General features: G+C 42.7%; 1 protein-coding gene across 3 annotated transcripts; it reads right to left on the reverse strand.

The window, feature by feature from the left end:
- Nucleotides 1-5,675: 5,675 nt before the first annotated feature.
- On the reverse strand, nt 5,676-27,729 carry LOC137870656 (sodium- and chloride-dependent GABA transporter 2-like). 3 transcript variants are annotated; one of them, XM_068708052.1, is made up of 16 exons: nt 20,915-21,001; nt 19,999-20,435; nt 19,146-19,346; nt 18,467-18,601; nt 17,592-17,732; nt 16,669-16,750; nt 16,297-16,429; nt 15,686-15,820; nt 12,233-12,336; nt 11,883-12,007; nt 11,099-11,211; nt 10,612-10,749; nt 10,190-10,292; nt 9,755-9,855; nt 9,371-9,541; nt 5,676-6,873 (listed from the first exon to the last, which is right to left on the reverse strand). In XM_068708052.1, the coding sequence occupies exons 3-16, from the start codon at nt 19,330-19,332 to the stop codon at nt 6,709-6,711; spliced, it is 1,833 nt and encodes a 610-aa protein (XP_068564153.1). In that variant the 5' UTR covers nt 19,333-19,346; nt 19,999-20,435; nt 20,915-21,001; the 3' UTR covers nt 5,676-6,708. The 3 variants fall into 3 exon arrangements, with proteins under 3 accessions (XP_068564153.1, XP_068564152.1, XP_068564151.1); XM_068708051.1 differs by lacking the exons at nt 19,999-20,435; nt 20,915-21,001 and adding an exon at nt 27,428-27,729; XM_068708050.1 differs by lacking the exon at nt 19,999-20,435 and having other exon boundaries at nt 20,915-21,155.
- Nucleotides 27,730-27,807: the final 78 nt, after the last annotated feature.

Raw genomic sequence — 27,807 nt, forward strand, 5'->3', positions numbered from 1 at the left:
TTCAAACCATCCCTGGTGTTTTTCGTACTGCTCCTGGGTCCTTACTACACCCGTTACAGTACGATCTGGCCATAACATGGATCCAGCAGACGGCACCACGGCATGGGCTCGGCTCGAGGCGATCGAAGAGGCGATGCAGAGAACCGATACCATGGTGGTCACCAACACCGCCGAGGTTAGCCACTACCTGGCAAATCAGAACCAGATTCTCACCTCGTTGATTGACCAGGTACGGCAAGTCACGGCAGCCACAGCTCAGACCAACGCGGCGGCGCGACCTACTCCGGTTTCCTCGGGAGTATTTCCAGCAGTCTCTACGACGGTCTCGGAGCCCCAGGTGGGGGAGCCCGAACGTTACGCTGGGGATCCTGAGGGCTGCAACGCATTCCTGACAATCTGTTCCATCCTGTTTGCATTGCAGCCCCGCACCTTCGTGTCAGAAAACGCAAGGGTGGCGTTTACTATCAACCACCTGATGGGGAGAGCTCACCTGTGGGGAACGGTGTAATGGGATCGCCGTACTCCTGCCTGTGCGTCCTTACCGTCCTTCTTCTCCGAGCTACGCAAGGTTTTCGGAGTGGTGTCCAGGGGACCGGATGTCACCAGAGGGCTAATGAGGCTCCAGCAGGGCCACCGATCTATCACGGACTATGCCGTTGATTTCTGGACCCAGGCACATTATTTAAGCCACAGAAACCGTTTGAATATCGACATGTTCAGCTATTTCAGGAGAGGGTGAGGGTGATATGATTTTTGATATTTGTAATCTTTAAGCTTTTTTAATTATTAAGCTTTTTGCAATTTTTTTGAATGGGATATCTATGGAGAAAATCTTCAAATCCTGTTAAACGTCTTCAATTTTCAAAGACTTTTTTTTTTTCTCATACTTTCAGCTACAGACATTTCAACCAGAAGGGTTTTCAGCAGTGCAGTTTAAATGCTTTCAGGCTTCAACATTTTTCAGACAGGTAGTCTCCCATTTCTGTATTTTCAGCAAAGTTTTTGCAATTCATTTCAGCTTTCAGCATTCCAGCTTTCAGCATTCCAACGCATTTTCAGTAGGAAATGCATTTTCTAGTTATCACTGCTGTTGGTTAATGTCGCTTTCCTTTTAAAAAAGTGGTTTTCCGATATTGCATATTTGAGCATCTTTTCGTTAATGAATCTTTTTTTTGTTTATTCATCCATTGCCCACGATTCTTTTTCCCTGGGTTATTTTGTTACTCCCCTCATCCTCTAGACCTTAATCAGGGAGCGTAACAGCCAGCAAATATAAAATGCAGCAGACAGTCTTGATGTATACTCTGAAAACCAAACATATTACTGCAGTGCTTAAATCCCCTCATTGGCTCCCAGTGCAAAACAGAACAAAATTAAAATATCTCTCAGTAGTCCTTCAGGGACTTAACAGTTTGCTTTAAATGGGCCAAGTGTAAAGGGGGGTCTTAGGAAGATTAAGTATACTTGGAGGGAGAAGAAAGAATTACAGGACCATGGCGAATTCTCAAGGAGAATTCCCACTGTGTATGTGATGAGCCAAATATGCCTGTTTTTGTTAACCTGAGCTACTACATAACGTCTGTCACTACTCTTCCTGTGTTGGATTAGGTCAGTAATGGCTTGATGTTACGGGACCACGCTAGAAGTTAGTCAAGTCAGTTAGTCAAGCCCTTGGCCAGACCCTATTTAGGGTCCAGTGCCGCTGAAAGAATTACGCTCTGTGGAGGAAACAGACAACTCACTGACTGTGCTCACTCCTGTCAGGTTGCATTAACAGGCCTCTCACCGGCCCCTCTGTTACCCTTTCCCCCCTCTCTCTCTCAAACACATCACGATCGCATATGTTCCTCTTCTTCACACCCGGTTGGCGTTAGCTCCGTGAAGTAGCATCACTCCCCCTTGTTTTCTGCTTCTTAAGGCTGCTCATTTATCGAATATATTTTGGCAAATTGAGCAGTCTGCCATCATCCTTCCCACAATGCTTCAGTGGACAGTGACACGTCACTTGAACTTCCGTAAACAGTGACCAATTCAGAATAATGACTACAGCGACCCCTGCTGGAGAGAGCGTGATACAGACAGACAACGATGAGCCGTGTTCTGGGCGCTTCTGCGAGTTACATGTCGACATGCACCGCCTAAATGCCACGAATGATGTGACATCAATGCTTTTTAGACACAGCTGCATTTTAAAATGATTTTACTGTATAATTTATACAGCGATGCAACAAGTACCTCCTGTACATAAGCATCATTTTGATGTGTAGGTAGGCCTGCTACTTCATTTCAATCATTTTGTCTGCTTCTTTACTTTTACATTTCAGAGGAAATATTGTGTTTTCCTTCACTCCATCAATCTGTCAGCTGCTGTAGTTACTGTGTTTTGGTGCAGATTACGATTTTTCATCCAAAACACAATACTGGTTTATGGAATATGATTTATCATTAAGGTTAAACTTCCCAACAGTATACAGAGTATCTAAAATCAGCTACAGCTCAACCAGCCACATACAACATTACAATGCAGCTTACATGTTTATGCAGCAGCATATTAATCCAATAATAATTATACAATACTGACTGGCCATTTTTTTTGCATAATTGCTTTTGATAGTTTAAGTATGGTTGTTGTTATGTGGTACTTCTCTGGTATTATTCCTTTCACTTAAGTAAATCACTACCTATTAATTATATAACTGATAATCAAATCTCAGACATTAATTTGACAAACTTGGATCTAAAAAATATAGAATAGTGACAACATATACATGTAGTTCAAACTCTGACTGGTTCCTGATTCTCCTTTTGTCGTGGCTTAAATTTCTGTGCTTTTTTCACCACATTCGAAAAGTGTTCATCATTCTTTTCCTTTGTGATCTAAAAGCAGTTCAGTCTGTTAGTGTCCCACCCATTGCTTTTTGTTTTCTAGGATGGTGGAGTTCTGTGTTTTGCTGACGAATCAGCTCAGAGAGTTGCAGCAGAGACTTCCACACCTCCTTACGTCCTTTTGATTTGTGATAAAAGGGAAAACAACAGCACTGGTAAGAGTAGCGACAACAGAGTAGCAACACTTGTCATACAATATAGAGGAAGTGGAGTTGCTTTCAGATTAGTTGGCTGCCTTAAATTGAGTAATGTAATAATGTTGCAATGTTTCCTTATGCTGTCATTTCTCCAGAAATGGACAGAGTAAGTCATTTTCCCAGCATCACTGACTATAACATCTTGTACAAGCCATTCATATTTTTGTGGTAAGTGCTTATCACGAAAGAAATAACTTTATCTCATTATCACAAGTTAATTATCTTGTGATCTCATAATATCAAAGCCTGTTTTAATGACATGAATTAACGTGTGATCTTGAGACAACAGCATCAAAAAATAAGTGATAAAATGACTGTCCTTGGCTTCCATAGGAATTACCCAAGAGTTTGCTGATTTGAAGGTATGAGGGATGGTGAATTTTTCGACATACGTACGTAAAAAAAAGTCCTTTATGCATTCCACAGACAGGAAATTATATGGAATTGAAACTGAAATTGAAGTGACAGATGGATTATAGGATTCGCACAATCATTTTCTGTGAAACTGCATGGCAAATATATTACACAGTTGCATAAATGGTAACATTTTGTGAGTTAAATGTTAACAGATTAATTAATAGGGTAAATCATAACTAACAAGTTTAGATATTTTCTAATGATAAGGCAATAAAAAAGCAATACAATACATACAGTTGTGGTCAAAAGTTTACATACACTTGTAAAGAACATAATGTCATGGCTCTCTTGAGTTTCCCCGTTATTTCTACAACTCTGATTTTTCTCTGATAGAGTGATTGGAACAGATACTTCTTTGTCACAAAAAACATTCATGAAGTTTGGTTCTTTCATGACTTTATTATGGGTTAACAGAAAAAGTGATCAAATCTGCTGGGTCAAAAATATACATACAGCAGTGCTAATATTTGGTTACATGTCCCTTGGCCATTTTCACTTCAATTAGGCGCTTTTGGTAGCCATCCACAAGCTTCTGGCAAGCTTCTCGTTGAATCTTTGACCACTCCTCTTGACAGAATTGGTGCAGTTCAGTTAAATTTGATGGCTTTCTGACATGGACTTGTTTCTTCAGCATTGTCCACATGTTCTCAATGGGATTTAAGTCAGGACTTTGGGAAGGCCATTCTAAAACCCTAGTTCTAGCCTGATTTAGCCATTCCATTACCACTTTTGATGTGTGTTTGGGGTCATTGTCCTGTTGGAACACCCAACTGCGCCCAAGACCCAACCTTTGGGCTGATGATTTTAGGTTATCTTGAAGAATTTGAAGGTAATCCTCCTTCTTCATTATCCCATTTACTCTCTGTAAAGCACCAGTTCCATTGGCAGCAAAACAGCCCCACAGCATAATACTACCACCACCGTGCTTGACGGTAGGCATGGTGTTCTTGGGGTTAAAGGCCTCACCTTTTCTCCTCCAAACATATTGCTGGGCATTGTGGCCAAACAGCTCGATTTTTGTTTCGTCTGACCACAGAACTTTCCTCCAGAAGGTCTTATCTTTGTCCATGTGATCAGCAGCAAACTTCAGTCGAGCCTTAAGGTACCACTTTTGGAGCACGGGCTTCCTTCTTGCACGGCAGCCTCTCAGTCCATGGAGATGCAAAACACGCTTGACTGTGGACACTGACACCTGTGTTCCAGCAGCTTCTAATTCTTGGCAGATCTGCTTTTTGGTGGTTCTCGGTTGACTCTTCACCCTCCTGACCAATTTTCTCTCAGCAGCAGGTGATAGCTTGCGTTTTCTTCCTGATCGTGGCAGTGACAAAACAGTGCCATGCACTTTATACTTACAAACAATTGTTTGCACTGTTACTCTTGGGACCTGCAGCTGCTTTGAAATGGCTCCAAGTGACTTTCCTGACTTGTTCAAGTCAATGATTCGCTTTTTCAGATCCATGCTGAGCTCCTTTGACTTTCTCATTGTAGCGTTTGTGGGCGTTTGTATCCAATGAGCCCTATTTAAATGGCCTCAGAGAAGTCACCAGCTGTAGTCACTCATAATCACTCACAAGAAGTTAAGAGGCCATGCTATGAAGCTCATTTCATTGACACAACTTTCTAAGTCACCAAAATTGCTGTTTCATGTTGCTGTATGTATATTTTTGACCCAGCAGATTTTGTCACTTTTTCTGTTAACCCATAATAAAGTCATGAAAGAACCAAACTTCATGAATGTTTTTTGTGACAAAGAAGTATCTGTTCCAATCACTCTATCAGAGAAAAATCAGAGTTGTAGAAATAACTGGAAACTCAAGAGAGCCATGACATTATGTTCTTTACAAGTGTATGTAAACTTTTGACCACAACTGTATATAGCATGTTATATATACTACATTGTCTTTTCTAGATTACAGTTACACATATTTTAACAAGATCACTCACAATGTTAAAATCTAATTATGGAACATACATTACGCAAATTTAGCAACGCTTAACACTTGTCATATTTTCAAAATACTTGTTTTCTAACGAAATTAAGGATCAAAGAAATAGACTAGTTTGTGTTAATCATGTAAACTGCAACTGCCCAAAAGACAATGTATTTTACTATTTTACATTACTGTTTAATGCCCCACAATCATGAACGTATACAAACACGCATACACATTTTAAATGAAAGTATTTTTTATTCAGCCATAAAAAATAATTTTAGCATAAAAAAGTTAAAAGTTGTAAAAGTATTCCCTATCAGCAATAACGGACCATATATACATTCAAACATGTAAAGAAACCCATGCTGAAGTTCATTATTATACAGCAGAAAGAGAGATCAACTAGCCTGCCCTGCTCATATTATCTAAATGGCACAACTGTCTCCTTCAGGCACTTAACATTTTAATTCCATACATTTCAATGCATTAGAAATAAGGCAAAACCCAACTAAATTAAAATCATGTCAATAATCAGAACACAGAACAAAAGCATGTGACATATTCATGCCACTCTGCAATGTTCAGCAAAAGAAATACACATTGATTAAATGAGCATTATAACATTAATCTGAAAAGAAAGAGCAAAGCTTACTTGAGCCGAGTTGTGGTCAGTTCAGCTAAATATACATTAAAAATCAATTATTGAATTGTGAAGCATTGGTTATTAGTATGGTTTTGTATGATTTGTGTTCTTTAGAAAATCGTACATCCTGAGATGATAACTTGGATCGATTGATGGAATTACGCTTTGCATTCAAACGCACAGCTTTTATTCATGTGACACCTCTTGTGCTCCGTCCGCATCAGATAGCTGTTAGAATCTATAAACTGGAATGTCATGTCATACTCACTGAACATTAGAGATGTCCATAAGAGAAAAGAAAAATGCTTCCTTAGAAAGCATACACGATCAAAAGTAAATTCCTAGCCACTGTGTTACAACAATGGCCACATTTTTGTTTCAAGTGTATATGTGACTCTGCCACTGGCAAATGAGATGGTAACCAACAGATGTAACTCTCTAAGTAGCAATCCTGATGCCGTCATACTGAAGGCAGTGTACTTAAGAGAAAGCTCAGAAAGCAGCAGATAAGCAGTTACAGGTCGGGTGACTCCTAAAGTCTGCACCGTGCCTGTTTCGCCACCTTGTCTGGTGAGGTATTGCGGAGGGAGTTGGAATGGGGCCGGAGCTCTGATTCCAACCCTCAAGCTCTCTAGCAGTGAGACTCCTTTTCACCAACGGGGAAGTAGCCGTCCTTAGAGGGAGGTGACTTCTGATGGAGGCTGTCGCCGTCGGCCGCAAAGACGGCCAGCAGCTTCTCCTGTTCCTGCTTTGTCTTCGGTAAATCGGGGGAAGGTGTGGTCAAGATAACGAGGCGCTGTGAACGAAAAATTCATTGGAGGAAAACTTGCTACAGTAGGTCATCGATGCATTGTTTGAGAAATTGATGACTATTTTCAAATAATTTTGATAACATTTTGAAAAAATTTTGAACAATTTAAAGAACCAAAATCAATTATCTAGTCTGTGACATTAGCTCAGAGATTATTCAAGATCAGTAATGCAACACATGACAGCACAAAAACAGAAAACACTGCGAATATTTTGTCAACACCTTACCCAGTAGATCACAATAATGCCCCTTATGAATTTAAAAAATCTAAGATAACTGTTATTTTTAGGCTTTTTTAAAAAGCAATACATAACTTTAACAACTTGTCAGCATACTTACACTTTTTCAACCCTTTGGAGTATAGTGTAACTTGGTCTAAACACAATATCGACACAGTCTCATCTCATCTTCAACCGCTTATCCGGGATCGGGTCGCGGGGGCAACAGCTCCAGCAGGGGACCCCAAACTTCCCTTTACCGGTGCCACATCAGCCAGCGCTGACTGGGGGATCCCGAGACGCTCCCAGGCCAGTTTGGAGATATAGTCCCTCCATCTGGTCCTGGGCCTCCCTCGGGGTCTCCTCCCAGCTGGTCGTGCCTGGAACACCTCCCTAGGGTGGCGCCCAGGTGGCATCCTTACCAGATGCCCGAAGCACCTCAACTGGCTCCTTTCCACGCAAAGGAGCAGCGACTCTACTCCGAGTCCCTCACGGATGACCGAACTTCTCACCCTATCTCTAAGGGAGATGCCAGCCACCCTCCTGAGGAAACCCATTTCGGCCGCTTGTACCCGCAATCTAATTCTTTCGGTCATGACCCAGTCCACATGACCATAGGTGAGGGTAGGAACAAAGATTGCCCGGTAGATAGAGAGCTTTGCCTTGCGGCTCAGCTCTCTTTTCGTCGCAGCGGTGCGGTAGAGCGACTGCAATACCGCCCCAGTTGCTCCGATTCTACGGCCAATCTCACGTTCCATTGTTCCCTCACTCGCGAACAAGACCCCGAGGTACTTGAACTCCTTCACTTGGGATAAGGACTCATTCCCTACCCGGAGTGGGCAATCCACCGGTTTCCTGCTGAGAACCATGGCCTCAGATTTAGAGGTGCTGATCCTCATCCCAACCACTTCACACTCGGCTGCGAACCGATGCAGTAGGTCACAGCCCGATGAAGACATCAGGACCACATCATCTGCAAACAGCAGCAATGCAATCCTCAGCCCACCGAACTGTAAACACTCTTCCCCACGACTACGCCTCAATATCCTGTCCATGAATACCACAAACAGGATTGGTGACAAAGCGCAGCCCTGGCGGAGGCCAACCCTCACTGGAAATGTGTCCGACTTACTGCCGAGGACCCGGACAAAGCTCTCGCTTTTGGCGTACAGGGATTGGATGGCCCCCAGAAGTGGCCCCCTCACCCCATACTCGCGCAGCACCTCCCACAGTATCTCCCGGGGGACCCGGTCATACGCCTTCTCTAGGTCCACAAAACACATGTAGACCGGATGGGCGTATTCCCAAGCCCCCTCCAGGATCCTTGCGAGAATGAAGAGCTGGTCCGTTGCTCCACGGCCAGGACGGAATCCGCATTGTTCCTCTTCAATCCGAGGTTCGACTATCGGCCAAACCCTCCTTTCCAGCACCTTGGAGTAGACTTTACCAGGGAGGCTGAGTAGTGTGATACCGCGGTAATTGGCACACACCCTCTGGTCCCCCTTTTTGAACAGGGGAACCACCACCCCGGTCTGCCACTCCCTAGGCACCGTCCCAGACCTCCACACAATGTTGAAAAGACGTGTCATCCAAGACAGCCCCTCCACATCCAGTGCCTTCAGCATTTCTGGACGGATCTCATCAATCCCTGGGGCTTTGGCACTGTGGAGTTGTTTGACTACCTCAGTGACTTCCACCAGGGAAATTGATGATGCTCCCCCATCAGCCTCCAGCTCTGCCTCTACAATAGAGGGCGTATTAGTCGGATTCAGGAGTTCCTCAAAATGCTCCTTCCACTGCCCGATTACCCCCTCAGTTGAAGTCAACAGAGTTCCATCCTTACTGTATACAGCTTGGATGTTTCCCCGTTTGCCCCTCCTGAGGTTCCGGATGGTTTTCCAGAAACACCTTGGTGCTGACCGAAAGTCCTTCTCCATGGCTACTCCGAACTCCTCCCACACCCTGCTAGAAAAGCTCTGCCGGAGGTGTGAGTTGAAGATCTCCCGGACAGGGGCCTCCTCCAGACGTTCCCAGTTTGCCCGCACTACCCGTTTGGTCTTACCAGGTCTGTCCAGAGTTTTCTCCCACCCTCTGACCCAACTCACAACCAGATGGTGATCAGTTGACAGCTCCGCCCCTCTCTTCACCCGAGTGTCCAAAACATACGGCCTCATATCCAATGATACGATAACAAAATCGATCATCGACCTTCGGCGTAGGGTGCTCTGGTGCCACGTACACTTATTTTTTTTGGTAAAACTTACCTCTCTCAATGTTCCCGGGGTGTAGCACAGTTTCACTGCTATCCAGAGAGGAATACACAGCATGGAGGACAGGGCCAGGATCCAGCCTATCCCATTGCCCCACCATGGGTATACGTATTCATTGTTGTACTTCAGAGGTGAGTACTTGATCAAGGCAAAAGCAAAGGTTCCCTAAAACAGACAAAGATATTTCATGATTCTGTATTGATGGACGTTGCCTATACGACGTACCTGATATTTGAAAAACAAGTAAATACTTAAAGTCAAAACTTGATAAAAACCTTTAACCTTAACCATAAAAAATTATCATTGTATTTTCACTGTTCTTGTTTCAGGAGAGTACAGTGTGAAAGCGTGCATGTTGACAATGAATGTGAGACCCACCAAGCATGTTGCAGGGGTGAAGTACAGCCAGCAGTATTTGAGGATTGGGCTGGGGCGGTAGCCAATCATGTCCTCTATGTTATCATAGAAACGGTCGGCACCTGTAATCAGGGAGAGATGAGGGAAAATGCAGTGGAAACATATCAATAATGTGTGTCAAGACTGTTGACAAAAGAAACACATTCATAATAGCATTGATTGACAGAACGATGACGACTGCTTTAATAGGCTAGTTTCATATTACTGACTTTATTCCCTAAATATACCAACTAAGACTCGAAACACTCTTTGGCTGGAATGTGTTAATTCTTAGTGATTGGCTGAATGTAGGGGGCAGTGTGCACTGGGATGAATAGTGCCTTGTGAGAATAAAGCCTTTGTCTTAATAAATACCTCCTTCATGCCTTCCCAAATAGCCTGCCTAACAAAACTCACCATAAACCCAAGCGATGCAAACAGTCTCAAAAACAGCCACGAAGAGCAGGCACATCCCACTGGCTGCATAGTAGTCAAAGAGCTGGAAGATGTACATGCCGCCCTGTGGAGACAGACCTGGGTTTATAACCCTATAACTAGCAAAAGAAAACCTCCAGGCTGTCAAATTATGAGGAAAAACTCAAATTTGACATTATTTAAAGCCACTTATTCATTTTGTATACTTGAAGACAATTCTGCAGAGTATAATTAAGAGGTAGTAGCTCTTTATATTCCTATAGCTGATTGTTGGGTATCGTCAATATGAGTTCAAAGTTATGTTGAAAAAGGAGTGAAAAGATTTTGCACATAAACCAGGGGTGTAGATACCCTCCTTCTCTTAATCTGTAAAAACATCATGAAGTGAGGTCACTGAGACCAACCTCTGTCAGCATGATGAGCCCCAAGAGGAAGGACACCACAGCCACCGCCAGGATGAAGAGCTCCCTGCGGTTTTTGCGCCGGAAAGTGGAGGGATACATGTCCACCATGGCTGTCACCAGGCTCTCCACACACACAAACTGATCAAAGAAAGAACTATGAGACATTTGCATATAAGAGTGTATGCATGATTGTTTGTGCATGTGTGCTGCTGAGCTATCCAAAAAACTAACAAGCAAACAAAACATTTTCAGCGGATCTGTTCACGTATACGCTTGATAAATAATCCATGGTGCTTCTTAACAACTGTGTGTGTGTGTGTGTGTGTGTGTGTGTGTGTGTGTGTGTGTGTGTGTGTGTGTGTGTGTGTGTGTGTGTGTGTGTGTGTGTGTGTGTGTGTGTGCGTGCGCGCGCGCGTGTGATACTGAAATTTCTCTTTCTCTGTCATCTCTGTTGTGTATGTGTGTGTGATGCATATGTTGGTCTCACTTGACTGTCCAGTCCCAGAAAGGCAACCATGATGAAGAAGCAGCAGGCCCATAGAGGGGAGAAAGGCATCATGGACACAGCCCGAGGATAGGCTATGAAGGCCAAACCTGGACCTGAGTCGGATAGAGTTTAAATGTAATTTTCTCATCAAAGTTACCCTTATTGGTCACCCTCGCTCACGTGCATGCTGTAAAAACAATAACATTAAAACCATTGAGAGGCTGAAGGAAATCATTAATTCAAGCGGGAGCTTTGCATACATCTGTTCTGACTCATATTAAGTCATAATTATAAAATGATTAAACCAAAGTAATTCAGCAGAAATAGAAGAACATGTTTCAGGTAGTCTCCGCAAGGACAGCATACCTAACAACACTGTTAAAAAAAGAAAATATTTCTTCATGTGTAAAATCAATGCAAACCCACTGGTCGGATATTCTATACATAATAGATATTCATAAGAGATACACTATAACTGATATTCAGGAAAGCAGGGTTACAAACACAGTACACTCCTGGGAACACATCCAAAAAGGAGCAATTTTATCTTTTTGGGATTCTGAGAATGACAGCACTCAGATAAGAGGTTGGAAAAAATTTGAACCTCCCAATGTAAACAAGTGTCTGGAAACAGTTATGAACATATATAGTAAGGAAAAGTAAATTCATAAAATTAGTATGAAAGAAAACTTGTTGGTAAAAATGTGTCAAATGACAGAAGGAAAAGGAATGTATCAATGATATGTATTGATACAATAATAATGGCAGTAGAGAACAAACCAACCAGATTCAGCCACTTCCGAGATGGGCACGTTCTGCTCGTAGGACATGAAGCCCAGGATGGAGAAGATGGCAAATCCTGCAATAAAACTGGTACCACTGTTCAGGAAACAAAGGGACAGGCAATCCCTAAAAATAACACAGAGAGGGGAATGTAATGATTAGGAACTGTGTGTGTTGAGAAAACCCAATATAGTCTACTTCAGATTTGATTCCTATTCTATAAAGATACAATGTCAACAACTATGGTAGTGTGATGTTGAACAACAGGTTGCATTTTACTGTAATTTAAGACAGATTAGAAAGGTAGTGTTGTGCAGTTGATGCCTAGTGCATCATCATGTCAGTCCTCACTTGTAGCAGTTGTTGTTGTATTTGTTGTAGCTTCCCAGGGCGGTGAGGCAACCCAGGCAGATGGCATAGGAGAAGAAGATCTGAGTTCCAGCATCCATCCATACCTGGACAGAATAGGACCAATAATACAAGTTTACTATATAACTGAGCTGGCAGCTGTCACATGCAGAATAATCACAGTATGGAGTTCAAACACAACCGTCGGCTGATCATGACAACGAACACAAAGTATAACCAGTTACCACATTTTCTGTATCGTTCTTGCCTGCATATTTTCAACCGATTACCAATACAAAGAGCTGTATGGCTAACACTCCTAGAAGACTTGGGTCACTCTGCAGTGTGGAAGATGTATCTCACCAGTCTACGTATTGACAAGCAGCATTTCATTAGCAATATAAAAAGATATTCAGCACCAAAATATTACTATGTCAAATGTCGGAGACTGCCATCCTCACACAGCCTCCCATGTACTCATAATGAAAGAGTTATCTCCACTTACACAATCTGATCACTTTTTAAAAACAATTTAACACTCAATGCATCTATTAAATCCCGAAAATCACCCATTCAACTCCTCCATCCTGACCTCACCCACTCAGCAAAGCCTATTTATGCACCCCTGTCTCTCCGAGGCATAAAGTGCAGCACTTTTCCACCCTCTCTTTGCAAACTCACTCGCACTTCAAAATTCAAATGAGGTTTGTCTTTATACTTGCAATTCTGGTAAAGTGCTTCCAGGGCACTCGGGCGTGTTTTAGATAGCTGGCAGCCAGCGCTGAAGATCTGATTGACTGGGGATCAAACCAACAACACAAGCTCTGGACACAACACTACACAAAGGCAGGTATTCCCAAGGCACCGACTCCACCAGCCTAGCTTGTCAGGCTCTGCACACACTGGGCTCGTATTCATCCCTAGAGCCCTGAGAGGGATTTAAGAGGGCCCCTTTTTTATTTTCACACTGGTTGCAATCTAACGGGAAGGACAGAAGAAATTGTGGAATCCCTGCACCATTCCCTATTCACTCTTTCCTTCAGCGGTGAATAAGTCCTGCTAGAACCATGAAATGACACTGTCCCCTTGAGACTTTTTTATTATAAAGCATTTCTAGGTGTTATAAAGTATGGAAATGCTCAAACATTGGGAAATACACAGTTGTATTCAGAAACTGTGCCTTTAAAACCTCTTGAACCCTAACCTTATTTTTTAGGCCTCTGCTCGAAAATCGTGCGTCCTTGTGTCTGGGATCTTAGTCAGCTGGGGACTGAATAGGCTCTCGGTCAATCACGGGGAACCTGACAGAGCCAGCATGTAACATGCGGCCTCGTGATAGGGGCGGGTCCTCCTCTTTGTGTGCAGGAGGCTTGGAGGGAAAGGTCCAGGCTAGTCCCGCGCTGTGAGTGAACCGGTGCCCAGCTTGAGAGAGCTCCTGTGTGTCGATGAATGTGTGCATTTGTGACTGAAAGATAACATCTTCTGCCTCCATTTATCCATTCGTTGGATTCATGTTAATGTGTATTTAAAGACATTTAAATTTGTGAAAAAAAAAAAAGAAAAATTGTCTAAGCAACCAAAGATTTTGCAGACCCCCTGCAGTACCTCCGCGGACCCCCAAGGGGTCGCGGACCCCCTGTTGAAGACCTCTGCACTAAAGCATGTAATCATGTTCCTAGTAGAAACCCGAAATACAAATATCAACCAGGAAATGAGCACACCTTTAAAGTTATGTTTGGGTTCAGTGCAAAAGCAGGAAGTAGCAAAAGCAGGAAGTAATGTGACGTTATTGCCACAGACGGTCATCTGAGTGGATGGATGCAAAATGTGTTGGACACCAAAGACAAGATTTGTATGCAAGCTATTTATTGACAGTGTAACTTTTCTGATCAATCGCATCTAGACAAGATGGAAACACACTTTCAAACAAATAAATGCCAACTCAAATGCTGTGGAATATGTGCTAAATCAAAAGCTTTCAATGCCTAAACTGCCAAACTTGTGCACAACTAATCACCATTATTCCAATTTATAGCAACATCCTCCACATATTTAACCAGCAACTTTTAGGTCACTGCTCAGCCTCAGCCTCCGTATCTCCATCATCCTGCTGCCACTGTTTTGCTAGGTGAGCAGAAGTTATCGTTTAATTTCTCAATAAAATCGCAGAGATGGCATAAGCTTCAGGGAGCTAGGAGGATGTGTTGGTTTGGCAAACACTTTTAATAACAAGTTCTTAAAAATGTGCTGAAAATATCTGTGAGTGAGTATTATCACTTCAGCACGTGTGTGTAATTAATCTGTAGGGCTGGATATCCCAGGCAACACTGTACCAGTTTTAATATTATTACAAAAAATTAACAATATTAACATGCTGGTAGAGATGACATCATAGTGTCTTACAGTTGAGTCTGCATGTGTCCGTGTTTTAATTTCTGTGAATGTTCACATCTGACAGCAAATGCATTTGCAGTAGGGCTGCACGATTATGGGCAAAATCATAATCACAATTATTTTGATCAATATTGAGATCACGATTATTTATCACGATTATTCATTCATTTTAGGGACAACATCTTTTTATTGCACTTTCACGTTTAAATGAACAAGAACAATGCTTCCACTTCCATTGTTCTGCTTGACCATAGGTCAGTCGTAGTTGCAAAATACTCGACAGCTGTGACATCCCTTTGTATTTCCCTCCCCGATGTTTTTCATACAGTGAAGGTAATGCCTGTTTGGAGAAATAATTGCGCGAGGGGATCACATATCTCTTGTCTAGTGTCTTGACCATTTTTCTGAAGCCTTCATTGCTCACAGTATTTATTGGACACATGTCTGTGGCCAAATGAAATGCGATTGCATCCGTTATTTCAGTGTGTCTTTGGGAGGTGGATGGATACGCTGTCGCGCTATGCAAGGATGCTGTTATGGTTTTTTGGGTTGACATTGGACATGGACGGAGATTCAGTGAGGTAACGTTAGCTTTGGCCTTAATGCATTCGTTGTACTGTGGTTTGTGGTGATTTTTCAGGTGGTTGAACAAGTTAGTTGTATTGCTATGCGGCGCAGACACAACTCTAACGCACTCTGTGCACATGATTTGTTCTTGGTTAACATCACTTGCCCTAAATCCAAAAAACTTCCAGACAACGGACGATGATCCTTTTCGAGGGACTAGCTCCTCGCCTTCTGCTCCTGACACTTGATTTACCTTTCACACGACACCCGTGACCGTCTGCTCTCTGTTCTGTTGTCTGTCTCTCTACTCTTCTACTAATACCGGAGTCGACTGCAGACAGAACTTTTTTTGAGGCTGCTGCTGCAGGGTGCGCGCATGACACATCCTATCTCGTTCTCCCCCTGGTGGTTTGCTGACTGTTAGTTGAGGAAGTGCTTGATTTGATATGTAGCATTAAAATTAGATTAATTGTGCAGCCCTAATTTGCAGCATACCTGTGGGTCAGACAGCCGTTGCAGGTCGGGGTAGAGGTAGTAGTGGATTCCAGTGGAAGCTCCTGGCAGGGTGACCCCTCGGATCAGCAGGACCACCAGCATAACGTAAGGGAAGGTGGCTGTGAAGTAAACCACCTGCAGGGGAATAGCAGCAATTCTTAATCAGAGATACATTTACAAGACTTATAACAACGAGACGTTCTTCCTTCTCCAATTGAGTGTTTAGGCTAAAACGTGAAATGTTATATCTTGTAAAATCTGTGACAATGTCTCAAAGGGTTCTGCACAACTTATGTTACTTAACGTATGTTTGGTGTTCTAGAGTTTCAGTCGATGAGGTTTGAGGTTCAGGTGGCAATCTATATGCATTAACACTTTTTGTGTCTAGCTGCCCAGTTCATGCAAGTTTTATTCCATCTGCTTCTGTAAACAATGCAACACTTCCTGCAAGTGTTGGGAAGGACCTAACCACACAGCGAGCACATATTGAAGGAAATCAGAGCAAAACAAGTGTTTTAAATAAGGAATGCTCCAGAAAACTATCTTCCAATATTCTCTTTTTATAGTGTTGAGTGAATATTTGTCTGTCATGAGTGGGGGAGAGGTGTCACCTTGCCAGTAGACTTGACGCCCTTCCAGATGCAGAAGTAGCAAATGACCCACGCAACGGCCAGACAGATAACCAGGTCCCCATTCAGAGAGCCAATGTGATCAATGCCTGAGGAAATTCTCAGCACTCTTCGCCTGGGGATCGCACACAAATAAGACAAACAAAATATTTTTATCTGGAAGCTAAGAGTCTATAAAAAATTCAAAAGAGCTTGGAGCTAAAAGTTTCAGAACCAGTAGCAAAAGTTGTATCCGGTCCAACAATCACACATGTTTTTAAATGGATGGAAAACAAGATTCAAGTTGAATATTTGGCGAGCTTGTTGGCACCTATAAGGCCATTTGAGGATAAGGCCAAACAAAAAGGCACTTACTCCCAGAACTCAATGACAGGAGAGGTGGTGTTCTCATGGTGATTGATGGAGCTATTCCCCCTCTGAAATGCCATACAAGAATCTTGAATGAAAGAAAAGACAGAAAGACATTCAATCCAGTGAAGAAATCCAAGCTTTCTCTGAGGTATCCAAGTTACACACAGGCAAGTGAAACAATGCCACCACTGAGATGGAGAAGTGAAATGGTGCAGGAACATTCACTACCTCAAGATAAAATGCAACTGTAAATGAATGAAATGTTGAAAGGGAACACCCGAAAAAAAAAAATATTTTTAATTGTTTTGAAATAGAAAAAACTAAAAGTTCAATAGCCATAGTTCTTCAATGCAAACATGCAGATGCAGCGTGTTACATATTTAGCATCTAAGTGCTTGGTGTTAACATTCTAACATGTGCTAATTAGCACTTCACAAAGTTCTACTGGAGTTAATGGGAGTAGTTTTCTTACAGTATTTCATCATAAACCAATAAAGTATTGGACAAATTAAAACGTTAACCTGTTTTGCAATCACCAAAGTTATTACAATTCATCCTGAGGAGGAATTAAACGTCACAGCAATTCATATAATAGTTGTCACGACATTTTACTCAAACTCCAAAATGTCAACTTCATAATGGTGCAATAAGAAAAGACAACGAATCCCCAAAGTCGCAATCCTCTGTAGACCATGAATGTTTGTTTACAATTTCATGGCAATTCAAATAGTTGAGATATTTTAGTCCAGCCAAATGTGTTGGACCGACTCCTGTTGCCGTCCACATGTAGCTAAAATGTTTTATTCAGATCTCCACAAGCATGACATGATGGAGACCTGGCTACACCTGATTAATGAATACACACAAGAGTATAGATGTCTAGCAGAAGCACACATTGTTTTTTGGCATTTGGTCCTGTGGCTCACCTGTGTTCCAGGTGTTGTTGCAGGAGGCCCAGGGCAGATCCCAGGTGAAGCAGTTGGACAGATAGAAGATAGCCCAGGCCAACACAACGATGTAGTAGATGTTAAGCAGGCCAGCAATCACCTGGGTGGCATAACCCACTCCTGGAACAAAAACATCAAGTTTATGACTGAACTGTAAATGTTTTTGGGGAAAAAGGGGAAATTTAAAGCCATTTTAACTAGCCAACCTGCATTCACTGTGAGCACAGTGTTGCATTTGACAGTAGTCTGAGAACGCCACTAATACAAATTAATCAGTAATCACGTGAACGTAATTACTGTAGTTTCTCTCAAATGACTCACAGAAATTACTTTGACAAGAGCTCCCTGATAGATCCATTTATTATAGACAGAGGCACAGTTTAACCTTGTAAACAGCTTGATTATACCCATCTTTAGGTCACCGCTGCTGCCTTTTAGACTGCATCAGAGTACAGTAAATTAGACGCAGCTTAAATTGCACCAGGCTACATTTTTTTGGTTGAACTCTTCTTCCAACACATGATTGTACGCCTGACTCGACAATTGTGCAGACACAGAAAGTCATACATATAATGCAAAAAGATATATGCTCATAAACAAAGAGAAATGCCCCTGTCATCCCACATGGTTACTCCTATTTTGAATATGTCACTGGTTTGTTCTCTTAAATCTTCGCATGTATCCCATTTGGAACACAAGCAACTCATTGTTTTTCATTGTTTCAGAATAAGACGCATGCAATGACATTGGGAGACACTTAAAGTTCTAGGCTGAAGAGTTTGATCCACTCTTGGTGCTGTAGAGTGTTTTTAACATCCACTAATTTATATTTCTTAAAAAAATAGTTAGATTACCTTCAAACAAGGGGCAGATTTTCCTCCAGCAAGTGATGCCTCCCTCACTGGTGTACTGACCCAGAGACGTCTCCAGGAAGAAGACCGGGATCCCACAAGCAAACAGGAAGATAAGGTATGGGATGAAGAAGGCACCTGTATACGCACACAGATTAAAAGGAACAGTTAACCCACCAATGTGCTCCCAAGCAATGTAGGGTAGGAGAGGCCACTGCAAATTGTTGGAATTTAAAACCTTCTATGGTCATGATACAAAGTCATGCAGATATCATGTTGGTAGAATAAATCAGATATTGTCCATCTAGAGAATCAAACGATTTTACTTCCTGTGGGATAATAAAGATAGAAGATTATATTGTTTACCAGATTTTATTCTTCGTCACTGATCTCTCAAACATCAGCTAATTGGCAACCACTGGCTCTTTTTCAGTGAACCATGGCCCCTCTTTGATCAATGGAACTCTTTGGAATAGATTACGTATTAACCCGCATATTATCTCCTGCTAAACTAATTCAAAGCCATCACCTCTCAGAAGCTGAATTTTGCTGCCTGCGACGCACTTGCAAACAAACTCAAAGATGGAATTTCTGTGTGTCTCTGTTGTGGAATAACCCTGATGTTTAAATGTAAAAGCTTTTTTTGTTGGACAGGCCAGAGAATATAAATTCTAGCACTCACCTCCTCCGTTCTTATAGCAAAGGTAGGGGAAACGCCAGACATTTCCCAGGCCAATAATTTCTCCAGCCACTGACAGAACAAACTCGATCTTGTTGCCCCACTGACCCCGGTCTGTCATCTTCTCCTCTGTACTGGGCACAATGTCCAGGGGCCTGCTGTGCCCATTGGAGGGCTCCATTTTGGACATGTTCTCCGTGTCCCCTGTTTGACCAAAGGGTAGAGAAAACAAAAAATATTAAGAAGAAATAACACAAAAGACATCATCATCTCATATATCCTGAGACGCATATCTAATTGCTTTGTTTTTCAATGGCAAGTCCTTTGTCGAAGAACATGTTCTACAGCTCAGTGTTAATTGGTTAACGTCAACCAGTATCTTCTTTATCTGATCGCTGGTGATGATGTCACATGGAGAATTATATCACAATATGGCAAATGTAAGGAAAATGTTACGGTGTAGGTATTTTCCCTAGTGTTTCCTTGAGTTTCTATGTTCCCCAGGAAAGATTTAGTGTGTCTCAAATCATAATACTGCAAACGCAGTATGCAAAAAAAAAATGCCTAGATGTCCTACTGAATCCAGTAGCATTTCATAGTATTCAAGCCAGCATGCTTTTCTGGCTGTTCTGATCCACAATCCTTTCAGCATATAAATGAGGAAAAAAGTTCAAGGTGGAATGTTCTGACAAAGTAGCATCTCCATATTGAATGCATACTGCATGCAACAGTTCGTTCTTTACACGAGCAGACGCAGTATGTACTAAAAGTACAAAGAATAAGTTTGCAATTTGGTACGCAGCCCGGTCTTCCCTTTCTCATTGGCCTGGCTCCCGGCTCTGCTCATCACACTCACCATCTCATCAAGAGCACCTACTTTGCATCAGCTCTCCCACATGCAGTATGTTTACTCCAGGCTCTCCAACAACTCCTCACTAGGTAGTTGTCTCTATACGTCAGTGGTATAGCCTACACATTCCATAGTGTTTTCTTGTGCTCTAACTTGTTTAGTTTTTTTTCTCTGTCTCAGGTTCACTATTTGTCTGCCAGCTATGCCTCATCATCTGCTTCAGCTCTGCCATCTCCAATTCTTCCCTGCGGACCCTGGATTCCCATTGTCCGCAGCCATTAGTCTCACATTCTCATCCTTGTGGCAATAAAAGATTGTTTTTACACCACCAGTGTAGGAGCCAGGCCACCCTTTTTCGTCACTTCCGGTACACTTCCGGTAATTGAGTCACGTGGTGTTGGGGATGGCCACCATGGGGTTATCAGCTGTTCGGTGATGTTGGTCTGGTTGAAGGAATGGAAGGAGAGGGGGTGAGAGAGGGAGCCTTATTTTTTGTTGGCTGCTTTTAACACGATATTTTCACGTTATTTAAATTTTTATTGTCATTGTTTGACGTTGCTGTTTGTTTGTCGTTCACAAATAAACACCCAAAACTAAGCCACTGGATCCATATATAATTTACAGCCAGTGCGTCCACAAGTCAGGTCTCCTCTACTTAGCCTCTCGGTGACTAATTGAAATTTGCTGATAGTCAACTAGAACCAGCGTTGGGGTCAAACTCATTTTCAAAACTGAAAATCACACCATTAAGAATCAGATTGATTCTTTAGTTTGCATTATGTCAGTCAGAACTCTTTTGATCTGAATCATTGATCTTGACAAAGATAGCGAACAGTAAACAACAAAACAAATCTGGAAGAAAAAGTGGATCTCAAAGCAATTTTTCTTAATAGTTTGTGCAGCAAGGGTGTTCTCAGCTTACCGGCACAGGTAGAGTCTACTGGCTTAAAGGCCACGGCCGTGGCAGCGGTATCTTCGGGTGATGGGAGCTCTGATCCTCCGGTGTGGGAGTCGACTGAGCAGCAGCCTGTTAGTTTCACTCCGGCAGTGCAGAGCGACATTGCTCAAGTTTGATCCATTTGTTGTGGAGTTATCTCCTGGCTCAAGGTTACATGCTCGATTTAAGGTGTGTCTCGCTGTTATAGTTGCGTAAGTTGGAGGCAGAAACTGGTTTTAGGATGCGTGAGTCAGAACTGCATTCGGGCTCCTCTGCAGGTCCACATGTAACGGCAAGTTCTACTGCTGCATTCGATGTCAGTAATTTCTTTGGTCCCTGTGTTTTGTGAGTCTGAGGTAGAGTCGTATTTCGGTGCGTTTTAGTGCATCGCTGCTGCTTTGCGTTGGCCAGAAGATGTGTGGGCCATACTTCTTCAATGTAAGTTGGTAGGTAAAGCCTAGGAAGGTTGCTCTTCACTTTCTGTGGAAGATAGCCTGGTTTACAAGAAGGTTAAAGGTGCCATTCGGAGAGTATATGAGTTACTGCCAGAGGCTTCCAGACAGCGTTTCCGAAGCCTTCAGAAGGCTCACAACCAGACGTACGTTGACTTTGGCCGTCCGCTCATGTTTTCCTGTTGATGGTGTGGATTTCATCCTGGGAAAACGATATAGTTATGGTCTCTCTCCGCTCTGTCGCCCCAGTGTCCATTCCGGTGCCACCTTTGAGTGTTGTCATGCATTCATTGCCTCTAAGTTTCTCCTTTGTAGTTCTCCAGTGTTGTCTGCTCCTAACTTCTCGCTTCCCTTTAAACTTGAAGTTGATGCTAGTGCTTCTGGAGCCGGTGCTGTGCTGTTGCAAGAGGGTGAGGGAGATGTGCCATCCTGTGTGCTACTTCTCTGTGAAGTTCAAGCACCACCTGCTGAACTACTCCACCATTGAGAAGGAGGCGCTGGCCATGCTTCTCTCCCTTCAGCATTTTAAAGTGTATGTGGGCTCCAGTTCATCGCCGGTGACTGTGTACACCGATCACAACCCTCTTGACTTCCTGGCCCAGATGTACAACCTTAACCAGTGGTTGATGCGTTGGGCCCTGCTGGTGCAGGGGTTTAATATCGAAATAAAGAACAAGAAAGGGGGCAGACGATGTGGTGGCTGATGCTCTGTCCCGTGGATGAGATTTATTTTTGTGTTTTCATGTAAATTCATGTATGGTGTAATAATGGGGGTTTGTTGTGGCCAAACTGAGGTTTGGTCTTATGGGAGGGGGAGTTACGTGCCGTGTTGTCTCTCTGCTCTTTTTCTATCCCACCCCCAGTGTCCAATCAGGTGGTAAACCTGTTCCTAGCAGCTGCAGCTTGTGAGCGGACGCCGCTGGACTCAACCACCTATTAGTGCCCGGATGGTTAAAAGGCCAGGAGATCCACACAGACAATCCTGTGGGGCAAGTACCAGCGTTCCAGCTGATGGTGTGTTGATCTCCTCCGTTCAAACGTGTATGCTAGTGTTAATAGTCTGACCCACTAGTGTGATTCCTAATGTGGTGTTTTGAGTTCCATTATCACTGCTGTTGGTTAATGTCGCTTTCCTTTTAAGAAAGTAGTTTTCCGCTGTTGCCTATGTGAGCATCTTTTTACAAATTAATATATATTTTTTTTATTCATCCGTTGCCCATGATTCTTATTCCCAGCCAGCAAATCTAAAATGCAGCAGACAGTCTTGATGTATACTCTCAAAACCAAACTATATTGGCATATTACTGCAGTGCTTAAATCCCCTCATTGGCTCCCAGTGCAAAACAGAATAAACTTAAAATATCTCTCAGTAGTCCTCAAGGGACTTCACAGTTTGCTTTAAATGGACCAAGTGTAAAGGGGGGTCTTAGGAAGAGTAAGTATACTTGGATGGAGAAGAAAGAATTACAGGACCATGGCGAATTCTCAAGGAGAATTCCCACTGTGTATGTGATGAGCCAAATATGCCTGTTTTTGTTAACCTGAGCTACTACATAACATCTGTCACTACTCTTCCTGTGTTGGATGAGGTCAGTAATGGCTTGATGTTACGTGACCACGCTAGAAGTTAGTCAAGCCCTTGGCCAGACCCTGTTTAGGGTCCAGTGCCGCTGAAAGAATTACGCTCTGTGGAGGAAACAGACAACTCACTGACTGTGCTCACTCCTGTCAGGTTGCATTAACAGGCCTCTCACCGGCCCCTCTGTTACCCTTTCCCCCCTCTCTCTCTCTCAAACACATCACGATCACCGTTGCACTCCAAATTCAGACGAACGGTTCATCAGTCTGCAGGAGACATGCTCAAACTAATTCACTTGCAAGAATACATGTCATCAAACCTCCTTCCCTTCATTTATCCTTCACACTTCCACACAAACAAACACATGTGACGTGTTGTGTGACCCGGTCTCACGGGAGTTCGGAAAACAACACAGGGGATGGAAATCACCTTTAGCCAGAAGCCTTGTGTGAAGCCACTTTTAGGAATGTGCTCCCACTGGCAAAAGGGGCAGAGGTGGAGCACAACTGTGACTCTGTGTGTGCTGTGCGCATGGGGTTGGAGGCTGGACATGTTTTCAGAGCCAAAATCTCCAGCACTTGTGCCAAATTGTGGCCTGAGGTAAAAATAGAGCCCCTTGTTTTCAGAAGGCGCTTGGTGGGAATGAAGGCTTGGTGCAACAAAAGCCAAAGGAGGCTTTGCAGCCAGATCACAGTTTACCTTACTTTTTCACAGTTCCTTTGTGGATGCTGGGAAGCCCAACACACAAGCCAAATATCTCACTTTGAACACAGTTCTTTTAATAGGTGAGACTAAATTCGGGCATTATTTATAGTAGCATAGTCGGGCTAAAATAGGTTTCATACATACATGCTTATACAACGTGAGAGAAAAGGCACACTGTGAGAAAATATATGCCAAGTCTGTGAATTACCTCATCGAGCCACATTGGAGCTTTATCCCAGGAAACAGTGCCAACTTCACCTCTCTCTGAAAAGCTGTGGACTGACTGAGCAAGTGACTGACTGACAGAGTGACCTATTGAATGATTGGATGAATGTGTGGCTCACTTACTGGCGATTGAGTCTTCTCTTTTGTCCTTGTAACATTACTCTGCCGATTTGGCATTGAACTTGTCGGACGCACAATGGAGAGTTAAAAAAAGTAGTATAAAAAGGATGCAGCAAAACGAGCAAAATCGTCATTTATATTCCAAGCATTCTTCTTTCTTGTCAAAACCCGGTGCCTACATTGCTCACAATGCAAGTCGGCTTCCGACAGTTTTGTACGAAATCCGATGTGTTATCCTGCTAGCAGCCTCGAGCCTTATTTAGCCTCACTCAGAGGTGAGGAGTTTGTTTAAAAGTATCTTGTTTATTCCACCAGAAAACAGTGGCAGCTTGGCCTTTGGATCTTTTACCGGAGCTGAACTGGACAGAAAGATCTCTGTCCCTCCATCTGAGCTGTCAACTACTTTTAGATTCAACATTTATCTGACATCTTTTACTGATTTTGCACACAAAACATATGACTGAAATAGCATGCACTGATACAGATTAAACATTCCAACATCAAGCTTGCTGGTACTCCACTATAACTATATTTTTATTTTCAAACTTGTAGTTGTCAGCCCCAACCGAGGTTATGCCACTTAATTAAGTAAATTTAGCACACTTCGCACATCTCCCTGTGGATACAAGTAGTGGACGTATTCACCGTGACGTCACCCATTGATTTGTAAACTGCTATTTTGAAAGCTTGAGTTCGGCCGTCGCCATCTTGGCTTTTCGCGACCAGAAGTGACACGAGAGGGTGAAGCTTAGTACAACCCAACGCTGATTAAGATATTTCTAGGCAACCAAAACCATAACAAGTAACTTTCATCAGTCAGTCAACCCTGCCAGTGTTTTACTATTATATATGGATATTAAATATAGATAATGTTGTATCATTATTCCTGCTGCAGATGTTTCAGGTGGAGCTCATTTGAACTCCTTTACTCTGTTGTTCAGTTTGGGTAGTTAGGAAGGGTTTAAAAAATGATAATGTGCAAAGGAACTAGTAACTAAAGCTGCCAGACAAATGTAGGTCGTGGAGTAAAAAGTACAATATTTCCCTCTGAGATGTAGTGGAGTGGAAGTACAAAGTTGTATAAAATGGAAATACTCAGGTAAAGTACCTTGAATTTGTACTTAAGCAAATATGCTAGTTATATTCCACCACTGATCAGAATATTTACTCTTACCACTCACCGCTTATCAAAACAATACAATTTACTGATTTTTTTAAAGAGGTGGAATAGTATTGAGCAGGATTGAGTTCAGTCTATTGATCCGGCCCCTCCACAGCAGTCCATGTTTCTCATGTGACTCCTTGGGAAAAATAATTGCCCGCCCCTAGTCTAAAGGGTAACTACAGTGATTTAGCAGTACACTTCCATAAAGTTGGGGGACTGAAAGGAGAAATATTTTTTGGTCAAGATCAAAGCAGCACAGACCAAGATATCCTGGCATCTAGTCTCTAGTATGGGTCAAACTCAATGTATCCTACATTTCCCATAATGCAACTCAATAAATTAGAATTAAAGTTAACCCTGATGAATTCGTCAGACATCGGGTTGTTTGTACCTGACCCCAGCCAGTTCCTTGCTCTAACCAAATGAGATGGTTGAAAAACTTAACTTTTTGCTGTGGCGGGATAGAAGGTAGATGAGAGCATTGAGAGTGATCTTAGTACAACTGAGGGCCGTGAAACCAAAACAATAAGCTGAAAGACACTCAAACGCTACGTAGAGCTGAAGGAAACTGCAAAGTCGAGTGATGTGGGTTTGTCATTAAGAGCAACCCTTTTCACATAGGAGTCTTAAAATTGATTGTTAATATGAGCCGTTTGTTGTACTGATTTTTGTTTAGAATTGATACAAATCAGAAGCCAGTGTGAGTGATCTCCATTGAGATAAGTAGAGACCCAGGGACGTGCGGTCAGGGGAGGCAGTTGAGGCAGAGGGGAGGCAAACAGTACCTCTGCCTCAAAGAAGAGGGCGTGTGAGAGCCCACGGGTCGGGTTTATGCTTGTTCTGTCGTTGCTCTTCTTCTACACTTCTCTTCTTCTTCTTATATTTTACTTTCACCGCAAAAATGTAAGATTCAAATATTTAAGCTTAAAAATTTCTTAAAAAACAAGGAAATATGAACAAATCAACAGCAATTCAATTTCGGACAGGTAAAGGAACCTTTTATGTGTTTGTTGTTCTCTTTATACAGCCGTGGTTGTTACACAGATTATCGCGGAATCTCACGATTTTCGCGAGTGGTCGCCCGCGAGCGCTCCGCTTCTGAAACGCTCCCGGTGTGGCAGGTTGGTGGGGCAGGTCGTGTAATCAAATATGTACCTTACCTATGTGTGTGTGTAAAGAATGCTGATATGATAATTATGCATGATAATTGCATAATGCATCACGGGATTAGTGGAAGTTAGGAGAGATATATCTGGTTGGTGCAAAAGAACACATAACAATAGCAATACATAAGCTGAATATAAAAATGGCAAATATTTCTTTTAGATATTAGTTCGACTATGAGCGTTATCTGTTTTCTTATAATAATGTTTCAAGTGTTGCATGTCGCAAATAGATGCATAATGAGATCTTTTCGCAGGCAAAACAATGATAAAACTCTGTAGATTCATGTTCTCTGACAGATCATTTATTTCCAGGGTTGGACAGGTACAAAAAAATCGGCCCCGGCATTGTGGGCCCAACTGGCCCACCACAAGCGACCACATGCCACTCACCTTTGCACTCCCCTATGTGGGCTACACCAAGGTGTAAGCAGTAAGAGGGCTGCAAGTAAGATTTAGAAAGAGGAAACCAGAACTGTTAAAATTGTGTACTCCACTGTGATGATCACGGCTTTCCACAAGGATATGGAGTAGCCAGCCAGTGGGAGAAAGAAACCAGCTGCAGGTGTCCCGGAGCATGGGACTGATTCAGGCACATGAATAAGCACGTTTCTCTATCATCATCATCACCACCAGCTGCTCAGTAAGTTATGAAGGACTGACGATGAATTACATTCCATACAAGCAACTCTTGTCTTAGAACACATTCTGTCCGATTTGAAATGCTTTCTGATTACAGCATGATCTCAACTGTGCTGCATACAAATTGCTGACTACAACAACTAAGTTGCAAAAGCCAAGTTTTGATTCCTGGATGCACAGTCTTTGCACTCGAGCCTGTCACTAATGTTCTAATGTCTTTCATTAGCTGGACAAAACCGGGGTTTATTTCTCAAAGAAACTAAATAAGACAGAACTCATTCAAAACAACAGCCCTCACTGAGCTCTACTGCCAATAAACAACGACAGACAAATGTAAGATGTCCATGAATATGTCGATTTTGTCTCATGACCAGCAATACTTTCACTTATTGTCCATCTCTGGCAAAAACAAATGTAATCACATGATCAACAACCAAAGGCACTCACCTTTCATAATGTTGGACAAGAAGAGAGTGGGCCACCAAATACGGGCCTGCTGCCGTTTTAGGTTTCACTATATAACATTCATGGATGGGAGGAGATCTGACAAACTGAAATCTTTGGAGCAGCCCGCAGTGAGATTTTCCCTCGGAGTTGCCCCTCTTTGAAGACCCCCCTGCCTCCCTTTATCCAATTCCATTCAGACACCCCACACACAACACACACACACACACACACACACACACACATACACTCACTCCCCACAGCACACTAGAGGTCTGTGCTGTCTCAGTGTGGTGGGCTGATTGCGTAACCTTTTGACACACACATTCTCCCAGGGCCTTTCTGTCCAAAGAGCAACCAGGGAGCATGGGGGAGAGGCTATC

The sequence above is a fragment of the Cebidichthys violaceus genome, unplaced genomic scaffold (genome assembly GCF_023349555.1).
Source record: "Cebidichthys violaceus isolate CVI_PGR_0920_01 unplaced genomic scaffold, fCebVio1.0.p SCAF_131, whole genome shotgun sequence".
NCBI classification, from domain to species: domain Eukaryota; kingdom Metazoa; phylum Chordata; class Actinopteri; order Perciformes; family Stichaeidae; genus Cebidichthys; species Cebidichthys violaceus.